General features: G+C 46.4%; 1 protein-coding gene across 1 annotated transcript in view; it reads left to right on the top strand.

The window, feature by feature from the left end:
- Positions 1 to 10,903, top strand: part of PDK4 (pyruvate dehydrogenase kinase 4) — a 32,584-nt gene extending 21,681 nt beyond the window's left edge. Inside the window, exons 9-12 of the mRNA XM_040431219.1 lie at positions 15 to 113; positions 6,601 to 6,711; positions 7,281 to 7,394; positions 9,222 to 10,903. Of these exons, the coding sequence (XP_040287153.1) occupies positions 15 to 113; positions 6,601 to 6,711; positions 7,281 to 7,394; positions 9,222 to 9,350 (453 nt within the window). The 3' untranslated portion in view covers positions 9,351 to 10,903. The remainder of the gene's footprint in view (positions 1 to 14; positions 114 to 6,600; positions 6,712 to 7,280; positions 7,395 to 9,221) is intronic.
- The last annotated feature ends 7,367 nt before the right edge of the window (positions 10,904 to 18,270 follow it).

Here is an 18,270-nt window from a genome sequence, read left to right as displayed (position 1 = left end):
CTTCTTACCCTTAGAACGCCATGCGGGCCACTGTGGAGAACCACGAGACCAATCCCTCCCTGCCCCCGGTGAAAGTGAATGTCGTCCTGGGGAAGGAGGACCTCACCATTAAGGTAAATACCTGGAAGGATGACGCAGACACCATCTGTTCCCCGACTTCGCGTCTCTGCACACACCGCTCATTAATCAGGGCAATAAATAGAACTAATGAACAGAGACGGCAGCAATCACTGCAGCTAATGGCCGGAGCGCGAGATAAACGCCGTTACCAGATCCCGCCAGACTGAACGACGCAGTGTCAGTATTTACTGCCTTATCTTCATTCACTGCTAACGTGATACGGTAGCTGAGCAGGGCGGCCATTGCAATATCGCCACCCAACTTTCTCGCCCAATTCCTTGGGGGACACAGGAAACCTTGGGTATAGCTCATCTCCATAGGAGGCGTGACACTAAGTGAAAGACTGTTAAGCCCCTCCTCCAGCAGCTATACCCTCAGCCTGGAGCGAGCGACTACCAGTTTTTTGCTTAGTGTCAAGGAGGCAAGACACTCTCTGCACTGCAGAGCTGTCTTTGCTAAAGATTTTATTTTTTCTCTTTTTATTATTTTCAACTTTTTTCCTTTTTTCAACAGGGACAACAGAGTCGCAAAGACCTCTCTGTTTTCCCGGGGTTGAGCTGCGCCAGTGCCGGCTATCCGCACTGCTGCCTCCCCCACAGAAGAAAAGGAGGACCAGGGCAGCCCAGCTCCCCTGCATCCCGCCAGCACAAGGGTCGCCCGCCTGCAAGCCCCTCTCCAGCTTCCTGCCACTTCGGTGCCAGTGGCTGAAGGGGCGTCCCTGCTGGATGGACTGAGGGTGAAAACGTCGACTGGTGAGGTGGCTATGCAGCCGTTCCAACCCCCCCCCCCCCCCTGTTAGGGTTTTATCTTCTGTGTTCCCTCTGCCTAGCCTTGTCACATTACAAGGCTTACTGTCGGCTTCCCCCCCCTTGTGTGTGGAGCAGGACGGAGCGGTGCTCGTGGGGGAGGGTTTACTGCACAAGTTTACCTCAGGTGCTGCGGCCTTGTGGGGCCGCCTTTTGTTATCTCGGCCAGTGCTGCCGCTGTGTTCAGCTGCCGGCTGACTTCTCTTGCTGGCTACCGGTGTGTCATTCGCCGCCGGTGTATAAGGAGGTGGTCGGGGGGCAATATTTTCTCGGCGGCATATTTGTTTGAACTCCTGTACATGTTAGACATTCAGTCGGGGGGGCGGACGTCTTTCTTCCAGCTCCTCGCTGGCCCCGCCTCCTCTTCGTGCCTGCTCTCAGGACGGATCGTTTTTACCTCAGGTTTTACCTCAGGTTTTACCTCAGGTGTTGCCGCTGCTGTTGCCGCTGCTGTTGTCGCTGCTGTTGTCGTCCGCTCCCACTGTGACCTGGTAGGACTGTTGACCCTTTCTAGCTCTGCAGCCCTCTGGCCTGGACGCTTTTATATTACTTCAGCCAACATCTGACCCCTCAGCGCCGGCCGGTCCTTGGTATCACACCTGCACCGCATGTAAGGCGCCCCTCCCTCAAGGGCAGCCTGACCCGCATTGCTCGGCTTGCAAAGCCCCATTACAGGGTCCGCCATCTGTTGTGTCACCCCCTGGCCTATTGGATCCCCCTGACTGGGCTAGATCCCTTTCCCAGGCTGTGGTCAGCCTCTCTAACGTTGTGGGCCGCCTTGCAGAGGTATTGCCCTTATCGCAGCCGGATATTTCCCCTGCTGGGCCCTCCGGGTCCGCTATCTTAGCTGACCCGTCTGAGTCCCTCTCTCCAGGCGACACCTCCAGAGCCCGTCAACCCCAGAAGCGGTCTAGGGCGGAGCGCCTATCATCCTCGGATGCTTCAGTATCACCCCCAAGGGTGCGCTCTCAGTCGGGCCCTTCCTCGATACAGGATATGCCCTTCGAAGGGGAACTAGTTGTTTCAGATTGTGATATGGACTCGGCCTTGCCTTCAAAACTGGCTTCTGCTGTGGGCCATCTTATTAACAATATTCGTGATACCTTTAAGATTCACGATGATCCTCCTAATTCTGAAAAAAACAGTGTTTCCTTTTTTCGCCAAAAACAGACGTCTGCAGTTTTTCCCCTCCACACTGACTTCTCGTCGGTGGTTTCAAGGCCTGGGCCCGCCCTGATGCCCGTTTTACCCCGCCTAAGAAGTTGGATATCTGTTATCCATTCCCGGCGGATTGCATTACAAACTGGGCGTCACCACCCAAAGTCGACCCCCCGGTGGCCCGTTTGGCAAAAAGCACAGCTATTCCCGTTGCTGATGGCTCTTCCTTACAATCCACTGAGGATCGCCGTATAGATGCCATTACCAAAGGTATCTTTGCAGCCTCCGGTTCCACCCTCTGGCCGGTCTTTGCTTCCGCTTGGGCTGGAAAAGCGGCTTCAGAGTGGGCTTCTCAGCTGGATCAGGAGCTTGAATCCGACGTCCCTATTCAGGACCTCCGTGCTCTAGCCCAACTTATCGTTCAAGCCGGCAATTTCGTCTGTGAAGCATCCCTTGATGCGGGGGCTCTCATAGCCCGTTCGTCTGCCCTGGCCGTTTCGGCCAGGAGGGAGCTTTGGTTAAAGGTTTGGACGGCGGACTCCACGTCAAAGCGGTCTCTTACTGGCCTTCCCTTTACTGGTTCTCGATTGTTCGGGACCCGCTTGGATGAAATCATATCCGAAGCCACGGGGGGGAAGAGTACGCATCTTCCTCAATCTAGGACTAGGACCACCACTCGAGGCCGTCCCACTTTTTCTCGCTTCAGGTCTTCCGCAGGGCTCCCGCACCTCGCACCTCTTCAGGTCCATCCCCTAGCTCTGTCCAAGACAGACGTAAGAAACCTTTTTTTTCGGACCCAGCCCTCCTGGCGCAAGTCACAGCCTACTCGCCCTCCCGCGACCAAGCAGAACACTACCTGAAGGTGCGCCCCCACCCGCCCGGGTGGGGGGACGTCTCTTCCTGTTCAGGGACTTCTGGCAGGCGCACGTCTCCGACGCCTGGGCTCTCGAAGTTGTGTCTTCCGGGTACAAACTCGAGTTTACGTCCCTCCCCCCAGTTCGGTTCTTTCGCCCCCGGGTTCCCCGGGATCCCCAAGGGGCGGCCGATTTCTTTACTGCCACTCGCACCCTTCTGGACAAAGGGGTCATCGCTCCGGTTCCCATGGAAGAAAATTCAAGGGGTTCTATTCGAACCTTTTTGTGGTCCCCAAAAAAGAAGGCTCGGTTCGTCCCATTCTGGATCTAAAACGGTTAAACCGTTTCCTTCGTCTTCAGCGATTCCGGATGGAGTCTCTCAGGTCGGTGGTGGCCTCTCTGGAAAAAGGGGAGTTCCTGGCCTCTATCGACATCCAGGACGCCTACCTTCATATTCCAATCGCTCGGTGTCATCAGTGCTTTCTGCGCTTTGCAGTGGGGTCCGACCACTACCAGTTCGTTGCCCTCCCCTTCGGGCTGGCGACGGCCCCTCGCGTTTTCACAAAGGTCCTAGCCCCTGTCCTCGCCTTACTTCGTTCCAGGGGAGTTTTTCTTCTTCCATATTTGGACGATCTCCTTATCAAGGCACCCTCTCTGTCAATGACATCTGCCAGTGTGGACCTCTCGCTACAAACCTTACGCCGGTTCGGTTGGATTATCAATCTTCCCAAATCCGCTCTTGTTCCATCCAGGCAACTGATCTTTCTGGGGATGCTGCTGGATACAAATGCAGCGGAGGTTCGGCTCCCGTCAGAGAAGCGCCAGCTCCTTCATCGGTCGGTTCGGAGCCTTCTGAACCACCGCCGTCCTTCCTTTCGGTTCAGCATGCGGGTCTTGGGACAGATGGTGTCCTGTTTCGAAGCAATCCCCTACGCGCAGTATCACTCCCGCACCTTTCAGACTGCCATTCTGTCCGCATGGGACAAGTCCCAGGAAAGTCTGGATCAGCACTTTCCCCTTCCCCCCCAGGTTCGCTCCTCTCTACTCTGGTGGTTACGGACCCCTCTCCAAGGGAAGTCCTTCCTACCGATAACTTGGTTGGTGATTACCACCGATGCCAGTCTGCGGGGTTGGGGGGGGGGGGGGTGTTTCCTCCTCGGTCCGTACAAGGCACTTGGTCTCCATCGGAGTCCAAACTGCCGATCAACGTTCTGGAGCTGAGGGCGGTTCTCCTCTCACTCCGGCATTGGACTTCGCTGCTTCAGGGTCACCCTGTTCGTGTCCAATCGGACAATGCCACGGCTGTGGCATACATAAATCATCAAGGGGGCACTCGCAGCGCGGCGGCAATGAGGGAGGTGTCTCTAATCCTTCGCTGGGCGGAAGTTCATGTTCCAGCCATTTCGGCCATTTACATCCCGGGAGTGGACAATTGGGCGGCGGATTTCCTCAGCCGGACGATGATCGACCCGGGCGAGTGGTCTCTGCACCCCGACGTCTTCGAGTCTCTTTGCCTCCGTTGGGGTCGTCCGGACGTGGATCTCATGGCCTCCAGATTCAACCACAAGCTCCCCACCTTCATGGCCAGAACCAAGGATCCGGACGCTTACGGCGCGGACGCGCTCGTCCTTCCCTGGACGGAGTTCTCTCTCCTCTACGTTTTTCCGCCCCTGCCTCTTCTTCCACGAGTCCTTCGGAAGATCGCGGCGGAGGGCACGCCTGCAATCCTAATAGCCCCGGATTGGCCTCGTCGTCCTTGGTACGCCGACCTTATGTTGCTCCTGGCAGACGCCCCCTTGCCTCTGCCTCTAAGAGAAGACCTCCTCTCTCAAGGGCCGATCTTCCACCAGCTTTTAGGGTCGCTACGTTTAGCGGCGTGGCTATTGAAACCGCGGTCCTAACGCGGCGGGGGGTTTTCGGCTGACGTGGTCCGTACCATGATTCGTGCGCGTAAACCGGCATCGTCCAGGATTTATTACCGAACCTGGCGGGCCTATTTGAATTTCTGCGAGACCTTAGATGTTCATCCCCTTCGGTTTTCTCTCCCCACGATTTTATCCTTCTTGCAGTCTGGTCTGGACTTGGGTTTGGGTCTCAGTACCCTAAAGGGTCAGATCTCAGCGCTTTCGATCCTTTTTCAGCGACCTCTGGCTCCGCTCGGTCCAGTTAAGACTTTTCTTCAGGGGTTGCTCACTATGCTCCCCGTATCGCGCTCCCGTTCCATCTTGGGATCTTAATGTTGTGCTGACGGCTCTCCAATCTTCTCCTTTCGAGCCTCTGCGCAGGGTTTCCCTTCGCTTGTTGTCTTGCAAAGTTTTTTTTTCCTCGTTGCCATCACGTCTCTTCGGCGTGTGTCTGAATTGGCGGCACTTTCTTGCGTAGAACCCCTCTTGGTTTTTCACCAGGACAAGGTGGTTCTCGCCCGTTTCGGATTTCCTTCCGAAGGTGGTGTCCGCTTTTCACCTGAATGAAGATATTGTCCTTCCTTCTCTGTGCCCGTCCCCGTCTCATCCTCGGGAACGGGATCTTCACCGTCTGGATGTTGTTAGGGCTCTGAGGATCTACTTGGATGTAACTAGACCCTTTCGGCGCTCGGATTCTCTATTGTGGTTCGGAGGGTCCGCGCAGGGGGCTGGTGGCATCTAAAGTGGTTATTGCCCGCTTCATCAAGATGGCTATTGCTGAGGCTTACCGTGCTAAGGGCAGGGAACCGCCCTTTGGTGTTACCCGCTCATTCTACCAAGAGTGGTCGGGGCCTTCCTGGGCTCAGCGAAATCGAGCTTCGGCTGAACAATTGTGTAAGGCGGCCACCTGGTCTTCTTTGCACACTTTCACCAAGTTCTACAAGGTGAACACTTATGCATCGGCGGATGCTGCTTTGGGCCGCCTGGTCTTGCAGGCGGTGGTGCCTTAATGCCTATGGTGCTTTAATTCTTCTTGGGTTGTGGTCCCTCCCTATTTGTGGACTGCTTTTGAACTCCCAAGGTTTCCTGTGTCCCCAAGGAATTGGGCGAGAAAACGAGATTTTGTATAACTTACCAGTAAAATCTCTTTCTCGCTCTTCCTTGGGGGACACAGCACCCACCCATTGTTTTGGTTGCCCTGACGGGAGTTTTGACTTGTTGGTGTTAATTTGGTTGATCCTTGCCTTTGTTTTAACTACTTGGGCACATAACTGGTAGTCGCTCGCTCCAGGCTGAGGGTATAGCTGCTGGAGGAGGGGCTTAACAGTCTTTCACTTAGTGTCACGCCTCCTATGGAGATGAGCTATACCCAAGGTTTCCTGTGTCCCCCAAGGAAGAGCGAGAAAGAGATTTTACTGGTAAGTTATACAAAAATCTCGTTTTCCCAGGCCCCCCCCCCCTTGCCATAAGTAAGCAGACGCGATGTTCAGGACTTTGGAATTGTACTGGCTTCCATAGGCAATTTTCCTAAACAGTTTTCAAGATCTTGCTGTCAGTGAATAGAAACATTTGTGAATCATAAAGAAGCCGAAAGCCAGTCCTGTTTGCACTGCTGTGACATATTTGCTATAATCACACCCCTTTTCAAAAGGACACTCCCAATTTACACTAGACCACACCCCTTTCGGTGTCACAACTCCACCCCCTCAATGTACATTTGGGCACCAGTTAAAGTCTTCTATCTTTTGTTCTTATTAGATATCTGATAATGGAGGAGGGGTCCCTTTAAGAAAAATAGAGCGTCTCTTCAGTTACATGTATTCCACAGCTCCCATGCCCATGATGGACAACTCACGCAACGCACCGCTGGTAAGTGAAACGGGTCACAAGTGGGCGGGGCTTATGCAGATGGCGTTTCCAGGTGGATCACAACCCAATGACGTTGCACTAAAAACAAGTGAGCGTTTATAAAGCATATAAGCAGCATGAAAGGACGGGAGACAGCAGATGGAGTTTGTCAGCGGTCACAGAGCTAAGCAGAATTTAGCAGGGCACATAGGAACTTAGTTTTTCTCTGTGAGTTACATAGGACTGCAGAGCTTAAAGGGATTGTCCGCTTTAAAAATGGTTTTCTGAATCAAATTACCTCTGAGTCAGAGTGATCACAAATTCGGCACTGCTGCATCTGTTTATTTAGTAGGTTGCCTACTTTAGGCAGCCCCCTTTCATTAGAAAGATCTTCCACCCATCAGCTGCTAGTTTTGGGATGAACCCAGCCGCAAGTGTTCAGTTTCCCTGCAGCTCCCCCGCAGGAGAAATGAAGAATTGCACAGCTCAAAATCAATGGCTTTCCATGCGTTTTCTGTGCTATACAATTTAGCGCAGCTGTACATGTGTATATTACAGCTCATTAATAATACCCTTTTTTTATTTTTCAGGCCGGTTTTGGGTATGGTTTGCCAATTTCTCGCCTTTACGCCAAGTACTTTCAAGGGGATCTAATGCTGCATTCTATGGAGGGTTTTGGGACCGACGCTGTCATTTACCTGAAGGTAGCGCATGGATATTATAATGCATTGTGTTATTCTATCACGCCGTTTATTTAGTTGCTTGTGGTTTTAGCCACGTACGATACTGTACAACGCTGCTTTAGGGCCAGTTCAGTGATCGTATCCGGATATGACATGACTAGGTTGTTATAGTGCCAAGAACACCGCCATCTATGGGCTGTGTACGGTGCTGCACCCTCACTTGTATGAGGCTGAGCTGCTATATCACTCCAGTAATATACGAGAAGGAAGCATTCACGTTTTTCTGATTTTATTCAGATTTGGGAATTTCAGGTTAAGCAATTCTCTAAGGCTACTTTCACACCTGCGTTTAGGTCGGATCCGTCTGGTATGTGCCCAGACGGATCCGCACCTATAATGCAAACGCTTAGATCCGTTCAGAACGGATAAATTTTTTATTTTTTTTTGCTCATGATAATGCAAACGGATCCGTTTTGACTTTACATTGAAAGTCAATGGGAGACGGATCCGTTTGAAAATTGAGCCATACTGTGTCAACTTCAAACGGATCCGTCCCCATTGACTTACATTGTAAGTCTGGACGGATCCGTTTGCCTCCGCACGGCCAGGCGGACACCTGAACGCTGCAAGCTGCGTTCAGGTGTCCGCCTGCTGAGCGGAGCGGAGGACAAACGGAGCCAGACTGATGCATTCTGAGCGCATCCATTCAGAATGCATTAGGGCTGGACGGATCCGTTCGGGGCCGCTTGTGAGACCCTTCAAACGGAACTCACAAGCGGAGCCCCGAACGCTAGTGTGAAAGTAGCCTAATATAGTCCTCTTTATAGGCAGTATCTGGCTCTTCCCCTGGAGGAAGTGCACATTGTGTCTCCCTGTGAGGGTCACAGAGAGTGAACCGTGTACTTGCGGTCACATATAATGAAACACCCTGTACTCTACAGAGAGGAAGGACACACTCCACGGCTTTAGCACTGCTTCCTCTGGCAGCTGTGGGATCTGATATGAGAAAACAATGCTAGATACAAGCCGAAGAGAAAAGCAAACCAACAGACCACATATATGAGCACGAGTGGTGTCACTGTGTACATACATTACATTACTTATCCTGTACTGATCCTGTGTTACATCCTGTATTATACTCCAGAGCTGCACTCACTATTCTGCTGGTGCAGTCACTGTGTACATACATTACATTACTTATCCTGTACTGATCCTGAGTTACATCCTGTATTATACTCCAGAGCTGCACTCACTATTCTGCTGGTGCAGTCACTGTGTACATACATTACTTATCCTGTACTGAACCTGAGTTACATCCTGTGTTATACCCCAGAGCTGCACTCACTATTCTGCTGGTGCAGTCACTGTGTACATACATTACTTATCCTGTACTGATCCTGAGTTACATCCTGTATTATACTCCAGAGCTGCACTCACTATTCTGCCGGTGGAGTCACTGTGTACATACATTACATTACTTATCCTGTACTGATCCTGAATTACATCCTGTATTATACCCCAGAGCTGCACTCACTATTCTGCTGGTGCAGTCAGTGTACATACATTACATTACTTATCCTGTACTGATCCTGACTTACATCCTGTATTATACTCCAGAGCTGCACTCACTATTCTGCTGGTGCAGTCACTGTGTACATACATGACATTACTTATCCTGTACTGATCCTGAGTTACATCCTGTATTATACTCCAGAGCTGCACTCACTATTCTATTTCTTTACTTAGTACAGGATACACACAGGAGTATAATACAGGATATAACTTAGGACACACTGTAAGTGTCCTCAACGACTGGTATATTGATGTGATTTGTTTGCATTTTTGTAGGCGCTATCCACAGAATCCATAGAGAGACTACCAGTCTTCAACAAGTCTGCGTGGAAGCATTATAAGTTGTGCACAGAGGCCGACGACTGGTGTATTCCCAGCAGTGAACCAAAGGACCTCACAAGGTAGATGATTCCTGAAGCTGAGGACGTAGGAATAAAGGGATCAAGCACTTAATTGCACAGTTATATCGCCAGGAGCAGAGAGCAGAATTGTACTGTACTGTGCTGGAGCTGGCCGCGGATGCAACAAGGAGAGCCAGTCACCGATCCAATCTCTGTAGCGAGTAGTTCTATATCTCACCAATCTTTCAATATTCCCATTTCTGGTGCCTCACTGTCAAAATCCAAAAATCACCACGTGTCAATAGCCATTCTTGATCTAGGCGGATGAAGCAAAGAAAACCTTCAACGTCTAGTAAAGCAAAGATCTCGCCAGAATCAATTTGGATCTGCAAAGAAGACTTTTAGCCGTAGGGTCCCTATGGAATATCCCATCCATAGAGTAACCCGTGTGGCACAGCGCCCCTCCTCCACGACCACAACATTATTATTTTTTTCCCCCATACGTTATATATGGTATTAGGAAGGCAAATTCCTTTAATTAACCCATTATTCTGCTTCTTATACTGTTCGTTCCAAAGACCTAAGAGGAGGGTTTTCTGTTACTGCCAAAAAAATAATAATGTTCCTGCGATGCCATAAGTCTGGTGTCTGACGCATTTTGGTCACCTCACTAGAGGGATATCCCAGCCGAGGAATGTAAAGCTGAATGTGTGGAGCAATCCAGCAGGATCTGTACCAGTATAAGTAATATTTTTAAGTTGTTTTTTTTTTTTTATTGAGACCATAGAGCTGATGGTCAAAACGCGTGGGAGGGATCCACAGCTAACTGAGTTTTGTATGGTTTGAGTCTGCATACAGCATGTACTGAATTATACCACTACTTATAGGCATGGTACATGCAAAAAAGAAGTGAAAACGCGTTGGGTTACAGCAGAATCTAATTTTGTGTCCTTTACGTTATCTAAAAAGCACAAAAGTTATGCATTTTTTTTAATAGTATTAATTAGTATTCTTTCTGCCTCCACAGCCGTGGGATCCGATATGGATCTAGCATGTGTGGGTGTTTTTTTTTTTTGTTGGTTTTTTTTTTTGTTTTTTAAAGATTCATTTGATGATAAAATCCAGTTTTGAGACCTAACAAAAAGCTAACAATAATATATAAGCTGGATAGATGCATTTCTATTCCCTTTTTTCCTCCCTTCCTATCAGTCCCGCTGGCTGATAACGGCGGGACAATAACGATATTTTCCAAACCTTAGATGGTTTTTACTTGGCAGAATATATTGATCTTGCTCCTCCTCCCTCCAGTCTTTCTTAAGCCTGGTTGCCTAGCAACCAGTCAGCATTGTATCTGGGTGACCACTATTTGAGTCCAGGTAGCTATGTTACTTGTACAGAAGTAGTCACCGGAAACTATGTCTGCTATACCAACAGGCTGCCTGTTTTTTGGTGCCACAGACTCGTTTTAGACTCATCCCACTCAAACTCCAGAGAGGAATGCACTGTAGCAAATGGAGATGTCCTTTTAAATATATGTCTATTTCCCATTCATTTGTGAATTTTATTTCAATTTAAAATAAAAATAAACTTTTTCTTATTTTATTTTTTAAATACAATCAGTTATAATATGCGCCCAATTGCTCAAATTATAATTTTTTTTATTGTTTTAAGATTGTGTGTAAACCTTGTTAATTTATTACAATGCCTTCGTTCATGTGCTGCTCTGGACATAACATTATTTTCAGATGTTGTAAAATGTCTTTTATGTCTCGTATCCTGCGGTTTCTTAGGATTTTTTTCGTTAGAAATAAAATAATTGAAATGAGAATAGTCTTAATTAGTGACGTGTATTGTTTTATTATGTGATGAAATTGGCTGTAATGCTACTGAAATTTCTGCAGCCGCCACTAGGGGCAGCATACAGGTTTATAATTGTGGTCAGGTCTTTCTGCAGCGAGCTCCACCTAGTGGAGACCGCAGGAAGCCAAACTTTTATGAAGTACCAAGATAAAGACGAATAGTTCAGAAGTATTCTCAGGTGTACATGGATTGATTCTGCCTGGTAAGTTCAGGTACCTCCATATAAAGAATGACCCCCCCCCACACACCCCGTCCCCCTGTGTGTGAACAGTCATAGAGAGTTTCCCTGATCGCACCAGGGATCGCTACAAATTGCCACACTATATAAAATACATATAAGGAAACTAAGTGATCGGGTCAGATAAGCCAGTGTTTTCCAACCTTTTTTGTGCAAAGGCACACTTTTTTCATGAAAAAAATCACGAGGCACACCACCACTTTTTTGACTTAGCTATAAGTTCAGCAACGTGATAGCTAGCTTTAAGAGCTCTTTCATTTACCTTTGTGGTTTTTCTCATGAAAGTTGCCTGTTTCTCTGTGTTTTCACGCAGGCGAACAAAATAGTCCGCATTCTTGTTTTGAAGCGAAGGGTGTTTCGTTTGGAGATGGCGTTTAAGTTTACTTGGGACCATAGCACTGTTAGATAGCTTTTCACCACACACCAAGCACAGTGGAGTTGGTTTCTTGCATCTCCGGTGAAAGTAAATCCAAATGAAATATAGCTTTCGCTATTTGCCTTGTGCCAGAGAATTTGCTTGAGCTAACATCTTTGCTTTCTTTTGATCCCCACTCATACTTGGGCTCTCATCTGGCTCCGAATTTTGTTCAGAGTCCAGTTCTTTCCTTTTCAAAAACTTGTCCATCACTGTATCTGCTCCTGTCTCACTGTCACTCAGTACTTACTGTGCTTGTCTCCTCCAGATAGCCGCGTGTCCGTCACACCTAAGGCGCGCTTCTCCATCCAGATCCATTAATCAGCGCTCTTCTGCTCATGTCTCCTCCAGATCCATCACTCAGCGCTCCTCTGCGCTGCGACGCGATAATCAGATCCATCGGCGCTCTTCTGCGCATCGGTGATCTACTGCGATGTCTCCTCCTGTCAGACTGTAACAGGACAGTGACACCGGAGCTATATAGTCCGTAACATGCGGCTTCAGCTCACAAATAGACCAAATTGGAATTTTTCCCCACGGCACACCAGACAATATCTCACGGCACACTAGTGTGCCGCGGCACAGTGGTTGAAAAACACTGAGATAAGCAACGCGTTTCACCAACGTACTGTCAGGTTCCTCAATACAGAGATGATAAACACAGTGACGTCACAGTACAGGTATAATGAACACAGTGATGTCACAGTACAGGATAATACACATATTGATGTCACAGTATAGACATAATAATAAACACAGTGATGTCACAGTACAGGGATAATAAACACAGTGATGTCACAGTACAGGGATAATAAACACAGTGATGTCATAGTACAGGGATAATAAACAGTGATGTCACAGTACAGGATAATAAACTCAGTGATGTCACAGTACAGGGATAATATACACAGTGATGTCATAGTACAGGGATAATAAACAGTGATGTCACAGTACAGGGATAATAATAAACACAGTGATGTCACAGTACAGGGATAATAAGCACAGTGATGTCACAGTACAGGGATAATAAACGCAGTGATGTCACAGTACAGGGATAATAAGCACAGTGATGTCACAGTACAGGATAATAGGACAAGGAATGGACAAAAGACAGGAAGAACAGCATGCTGCACTGGGAATTTCTATACATGTTTTATTAAAAGAAATTAAATTACATAAAAACAAACAAACCCACAAGCTATGCATTTCAGTGGTGGTGTGCCGCCTTCTTCAGGGGTGTTCTGCACAGGGACAGAGTGGGGACCAGCCTGACAGGGACAGCCTAGTGACCGTTCCTTATGTTGTCAAGCCCTCAGCAGCTACCTTTGGCCACGCTGGAAAAGAGACCGGAAGACTGAGGAACCCACGCCATTCATGGATGTCCACAACGCACCCATGTGGGCATATTGCAGATATAATGCTGGACTTCTATCTGTGAAACTGGACCATGAAAGCGACGGGCGAGTGGATGAATAATCCATGGTCATTTATTAACCCTTTCATGACCAAGGGTCATTGATGCCCCAGTGTCCAGGTCAAAATTTACAAATCTGACATGCGTCACTTTATGTTGTAATAGCTTTGGAACACTTTTATTTATCCAAGCCATTCTGAGATTGTTTTCTCGTGACATATTGTACTTCATGATAGTCAAAAATTTGAGTCAATATATTGAGGTGATGGTTTGGTACTATTTTGGGGGGTCATAAGCCTTTTTGATCGCTTGCTGTTGCACATTTTGTGATGTAAGGTAACAAAAATGGCTTTTTTTGCACAGTTTCTATTTTATTTTTTTATGGTGTTTATCGGACGGGGTCTATCATGTGATATATTTATAGAGACGGTCGTAACGGACGCGGTGATACCTAATATGTGTATTTTTTTTTAAAGGGAAAAGGCAATTTATTTTTTTAATTTTACATTTTTATTTATTTATTATTACTTTTATTATTTTCACTTTTTTTTTTATCAAGTCCCTCTTGGATCTTGAAGATCCAGTGGGGCTGATGGCTGTACTATACTTTGCAATGCTCTTGCATTGCAAAGTATAATACAATCAGATGCCCTGTAGGTGGCAACAGCGGACGCTTTTGGAAAGCGTCCTTTTGCCATGGCAACCATCGGATTGCAGAGCGGCAGCCCCGATGGTGGAGAGAGGGAGCCCTCTCCCTCTATTAACCCCATGGATGCCGCTGCCGCGGCATCTAGGGTGTTACAGCAGAGTGTCAGCATAGAGCTGACACTCTCTGCTGATGGCGGCGGCTCAGGAATGGAGCCGCCACCATCACACACAGCAGGGGGACCGGGGGCAGCGCTGGAAAGGGCTGGGTGGGGGTCGGGGGTGATTTGGCGCCAACATTAAGGGAGGCTGGGGCAGGACTAATGAATGGGGTGGGGAGGGGACGGACCGCATCAGGGCAGGAGGCAGGAGAGGGGCACAGATCGGGGGGCATGAGGAACACTACCTGATTTCAGGCTCTGAATTTAGGCTTTTTTCACTGCCGCGATCCGATTGGTTAGTCTGCACAGACAAACCAATCGGATCGATTGCCGGCAAGGGACCACTCTGATTGGTCCCTTGCCGGCATTACTGAACTGTATGCTGTCCGTGACAGCAGCAGGGCAGGGGCAGAAGCTTTAATCCAAGCGCTATGCAGCGCTTGGATTAAAGAACTGTCTTGATGTTTATAGACGTGATAGCTGCACGGGGCATGTGCAAATATCACGTATATAAACGGATTGCAGTCGGGAAGGGGTTAATGGTAAAAACATAAACATATACTGTAAGTTACCTGTGTATACTGATGTTAACTGACACAGATGATGGATGGTAGTAACACAGCATAACTCGCCTTGAGGTTTTGACTCCAGGACTTGGGCCATTATTTTACCTGGCTGAAGTATTGGGCTATTTTATGATATCTAGATAGATAGATACATGATAGATAGATAGATAGAGTTGCAATAAAAAGTATGTGAACCCTTTGGATATGGATTTCTGCACAAATTGGTCATAAAATGTGATCTGATCTTCATCTAAGTCACAACAATAGACAATCACAGTCTGCTTAAACTAATAACACACAAAGAATTAAATGTTACCATGTTTTATTGAACACACCATGTAAACATTCACAGTGCAGGTGGAAAAAGTATGTGAACCCCTAGACTAATGACATCTCTAAGAGCTAATTGGTGTGAGGTGTCAGCCAACTGGAGTCCAATCAATGAGATGAGATTGGAGGTGTTGGTTTCAGCTGCCCTGTCCTATAAAAAACACACACCAGTTCTGAGTTTGCTTTTCACAAGAAGAATTGCCTGATGTGAATGATGCCTCACACAAAAGAGCTCTCAGAAGACCTACGATTAAGAATTGTTCACTTGCATAAAGCTGGAAAGGGTTATAAAAGTATCTCCAAAAGCCTTGCTGTTCATCAGTCCACGGTAAGACAAATTGTCTATAAATGGAGAAAGTTCAGCACTGCTGCTACTCTCCCTAGGAGTGGCCGTCCTGTAAAGATGACTGCAAGAGCACAGCGCAGACTGCTCAATGAGGTGAAGAGGAATCCTAGAGTGTCAGCTAAAGACTTACAAAAGTCTCTGGCATATGCTAACATCCCTGTTAGCGAATCTACGATACGTAAAACACTAAACAAGAATGGATTTCATTGGAGGATACCACAGAGGAAGCCACTGCTGTCAAAAAAAACATTGCTGCACGTTTACAGTTTGCACAAGAGCACCTGGATGTTCCACAGCAGTACTGGCAAAATATTCTGTGGACAGATGAAACCAAAGATGAGTTGTTTGGAAGAAACACACAACACTATGTGTGGAGAAAAAGAGGCACAGCACACCAACATCAAAACCTCATCCCAACTGTGAAGTATGGTGGTGGGGGCAGCATGGTTTGGGGCTGCTTTGCTGCGTCAGGACCTGGACGGATTGCTATCATCGAAGGAAAAATGAATTCCCAAGTTTATCAAGACATTTTGCAGGAGAACTTAAGGCCATCTGTCCACCAGCTGAAGCTCAACAGAAGATGGGTGCTGCAACAGGACAACGACCCAAAGCATAGAAGTAAATCAACAACAGAATGGCTTAAATAGAAGAAAATACGCCTTCTGGAGTGGCCCAGTCAGAGTCCTGACCTCAACCCGATTGAGATGCTGTGGCATGACCTCAAGAAAGCGATTCACACAGACATCCCAAGAATATTGCTGAACTGAAACAGTTCTGTAAAGAGGAATGGTCAAGAATTACTCCTGACCGTTGTGCACGTCTGATCTGCAACCACAGGAAACGTTTGGTTGAAGTTATTGCTGCCAAAGGAGGTTCAACCAGTTATTAAATCCAAGGGTTCACATACTTTTTCCACCTGCACTGTGAATGTTTACATGGTGTGTTCAATAAAAACATGGTAACATTTCATTCTTTGTGTGTTATTAGTTTAAGCAGACTGTGATTGTCTATTGTTGTGACTTAGATGAAGATCAGATCACATTTTATGACCAATTTGTGCAGAAATCCATATCATTCCAAAGGGTTCACATACTTTTTATTGCAACTGTAGATAGATAGATAGATAGATAGATAGATATTAAAAGTTAAGTTTTAAGATGTTGCCAGTGATAAACAATTTAACCACCAAAGATCACCCATCACCATTATAAGCTTCCCAGTGTTGGAAGAGATTACAAATATAATTTCTTACAACTATACAGTGGAAAAAATGATTGCAATACAACTAAATAACCATGAAAAATTAAAAACCAACTGGAGTTCTTGGGAGAAATTTGGCCCAAATATAACCTGCACATGAGCATTGTATATAGGGTGGTAATTTGTTTGTTTCATTGGAAACCAGAAGAGGGTGACTGAGAATTTGAGACAGATTACGGAAGAGGAGGAGGGAGAGGGGGAAACAAGAAAAAAATATCTAAATTTAAATAAAAAAATTTACGGATAGGCATCCCCAAATATACTACTAGAATTCATTATTGGGGCGGATCTGGTGCTCTGGAAGCGATACATAGACGATGTTATTTTTATTTGGAGGGGATCAGATCTAGCATTGAGTTATTTTTTATCTAATATAAACTCTAATAATCTGAACCTCCATTTTACAGCAAATACCAGTAAGACCAGTATTGACTTTTTAGATTTAAAAATTGATATTAATTTGGATAGGATCAGTTGTAGTACCTATCACAAGCCTACAGCTAGGAATAATGTTATACTACACTCCAGCTGCCACCTCCCTAGGTGGTTGCTATATGGACCAATGAGCCAGTTTAGGCGTCTTAAAAGAAACTGCACAATGGATGATACATTTGAGAAAGAGGCTGAAGTTTTAAAACAGCAGTTTGTTGAGAAAAACTATCCGAGTGACTGTATTGATAAAGCCTTGAACAAAGTTAGGGAATTGGACCGTAAAGAATTTTTTTGTAGACGGATCAGCACAGTCTCATAATGATCCGATGATGTGTGTAGGGTTACAGATTATATTACCCTTCAATACTCAATATAAAAAAATTGAGAACATCATTGTAAAGCATTGGTCCTTCTTACAAAAGGATAAAATTATAGGTCCAGTGATATCAGCATAACCTAATATAGTATACACACGTGCAAACAATTTAGGGTTAAAAGTAGCACCTACAGTAAAAATACCTAATAAAGTAAGGGATAAACATTGGCTGTGTTTTGAAGGCTTTTTCAGGTCCTGCCCTAATTGCAAAATAACAAGTTTTTCTAGGAAAACTGTGAAAGCCATTTCAACCAATAACGGCTATTCGTACAAAATAAGAACTTTCGTGACATGTAATAGCAAGAATGTTATTTATTTGTTAACGTGTCCCTGTAAGAAACAGTATGTTGGCCGCACCAAGAGATGTCTAAAAACGAGGATCTCGGAGCATGTAGCCAACATACGCAGAGGTTCTGAGAATCACACTGTGACCCTACGGGCCTAATCTATACAGCATTGACCATTGTGACACCAGATTGGAGAGGTGGTGATTTAATAAAAAAGATGTCAAGAACAGAATCTAAGTTCATATTCGATTTTAGTTCATTAGTTCCTAATGGGTTAAATGCAGACTGGGAGCTATTTGGCTTACTGTGATTGGGCACCCCTTGACATAATGGAAGACTTATGATATATCTGGTCTCCTTTTGTCAATGAGTCTTCCTTATATATCGTATATGACATTACATATGATATGTCATGTATATTGCATGTGATATGTCATATGTATGTGTATACAAAGGTGTACACTACATAACCTGGGAACATATTCGCTGCAGGATATAAATATCAGCCGCGACACAAATTGCTGCCTATGTTGGGCTGACAATTGTATATCAAGTATTATGGATGTTTATGGGCTGTATCATGGAATATTAGTCTGGTTTAAATTAAATTTTACATTGAATGTTATTTATATTAGCAATAGTGTACAAAACGCA

This window comes from Bufo bufo, chromosome 5 (genome assembly GCF_905171765.1).
Source record: "Bufo bufo chromosome 5, aBufBuf1.1, whole genome shotgun sequence".
NCBI classification, from domain to species: domain Eukaryota; kingdom Metazoa; phylum Chordata; class Amphibia; order Anura; family Bufonidae; genus Bufo; species Bufo bufo.
Note: the sequence above shows the minus strand (reverse complement) of the source record. Positions and strands in the feature narration are given on the sequence as shown.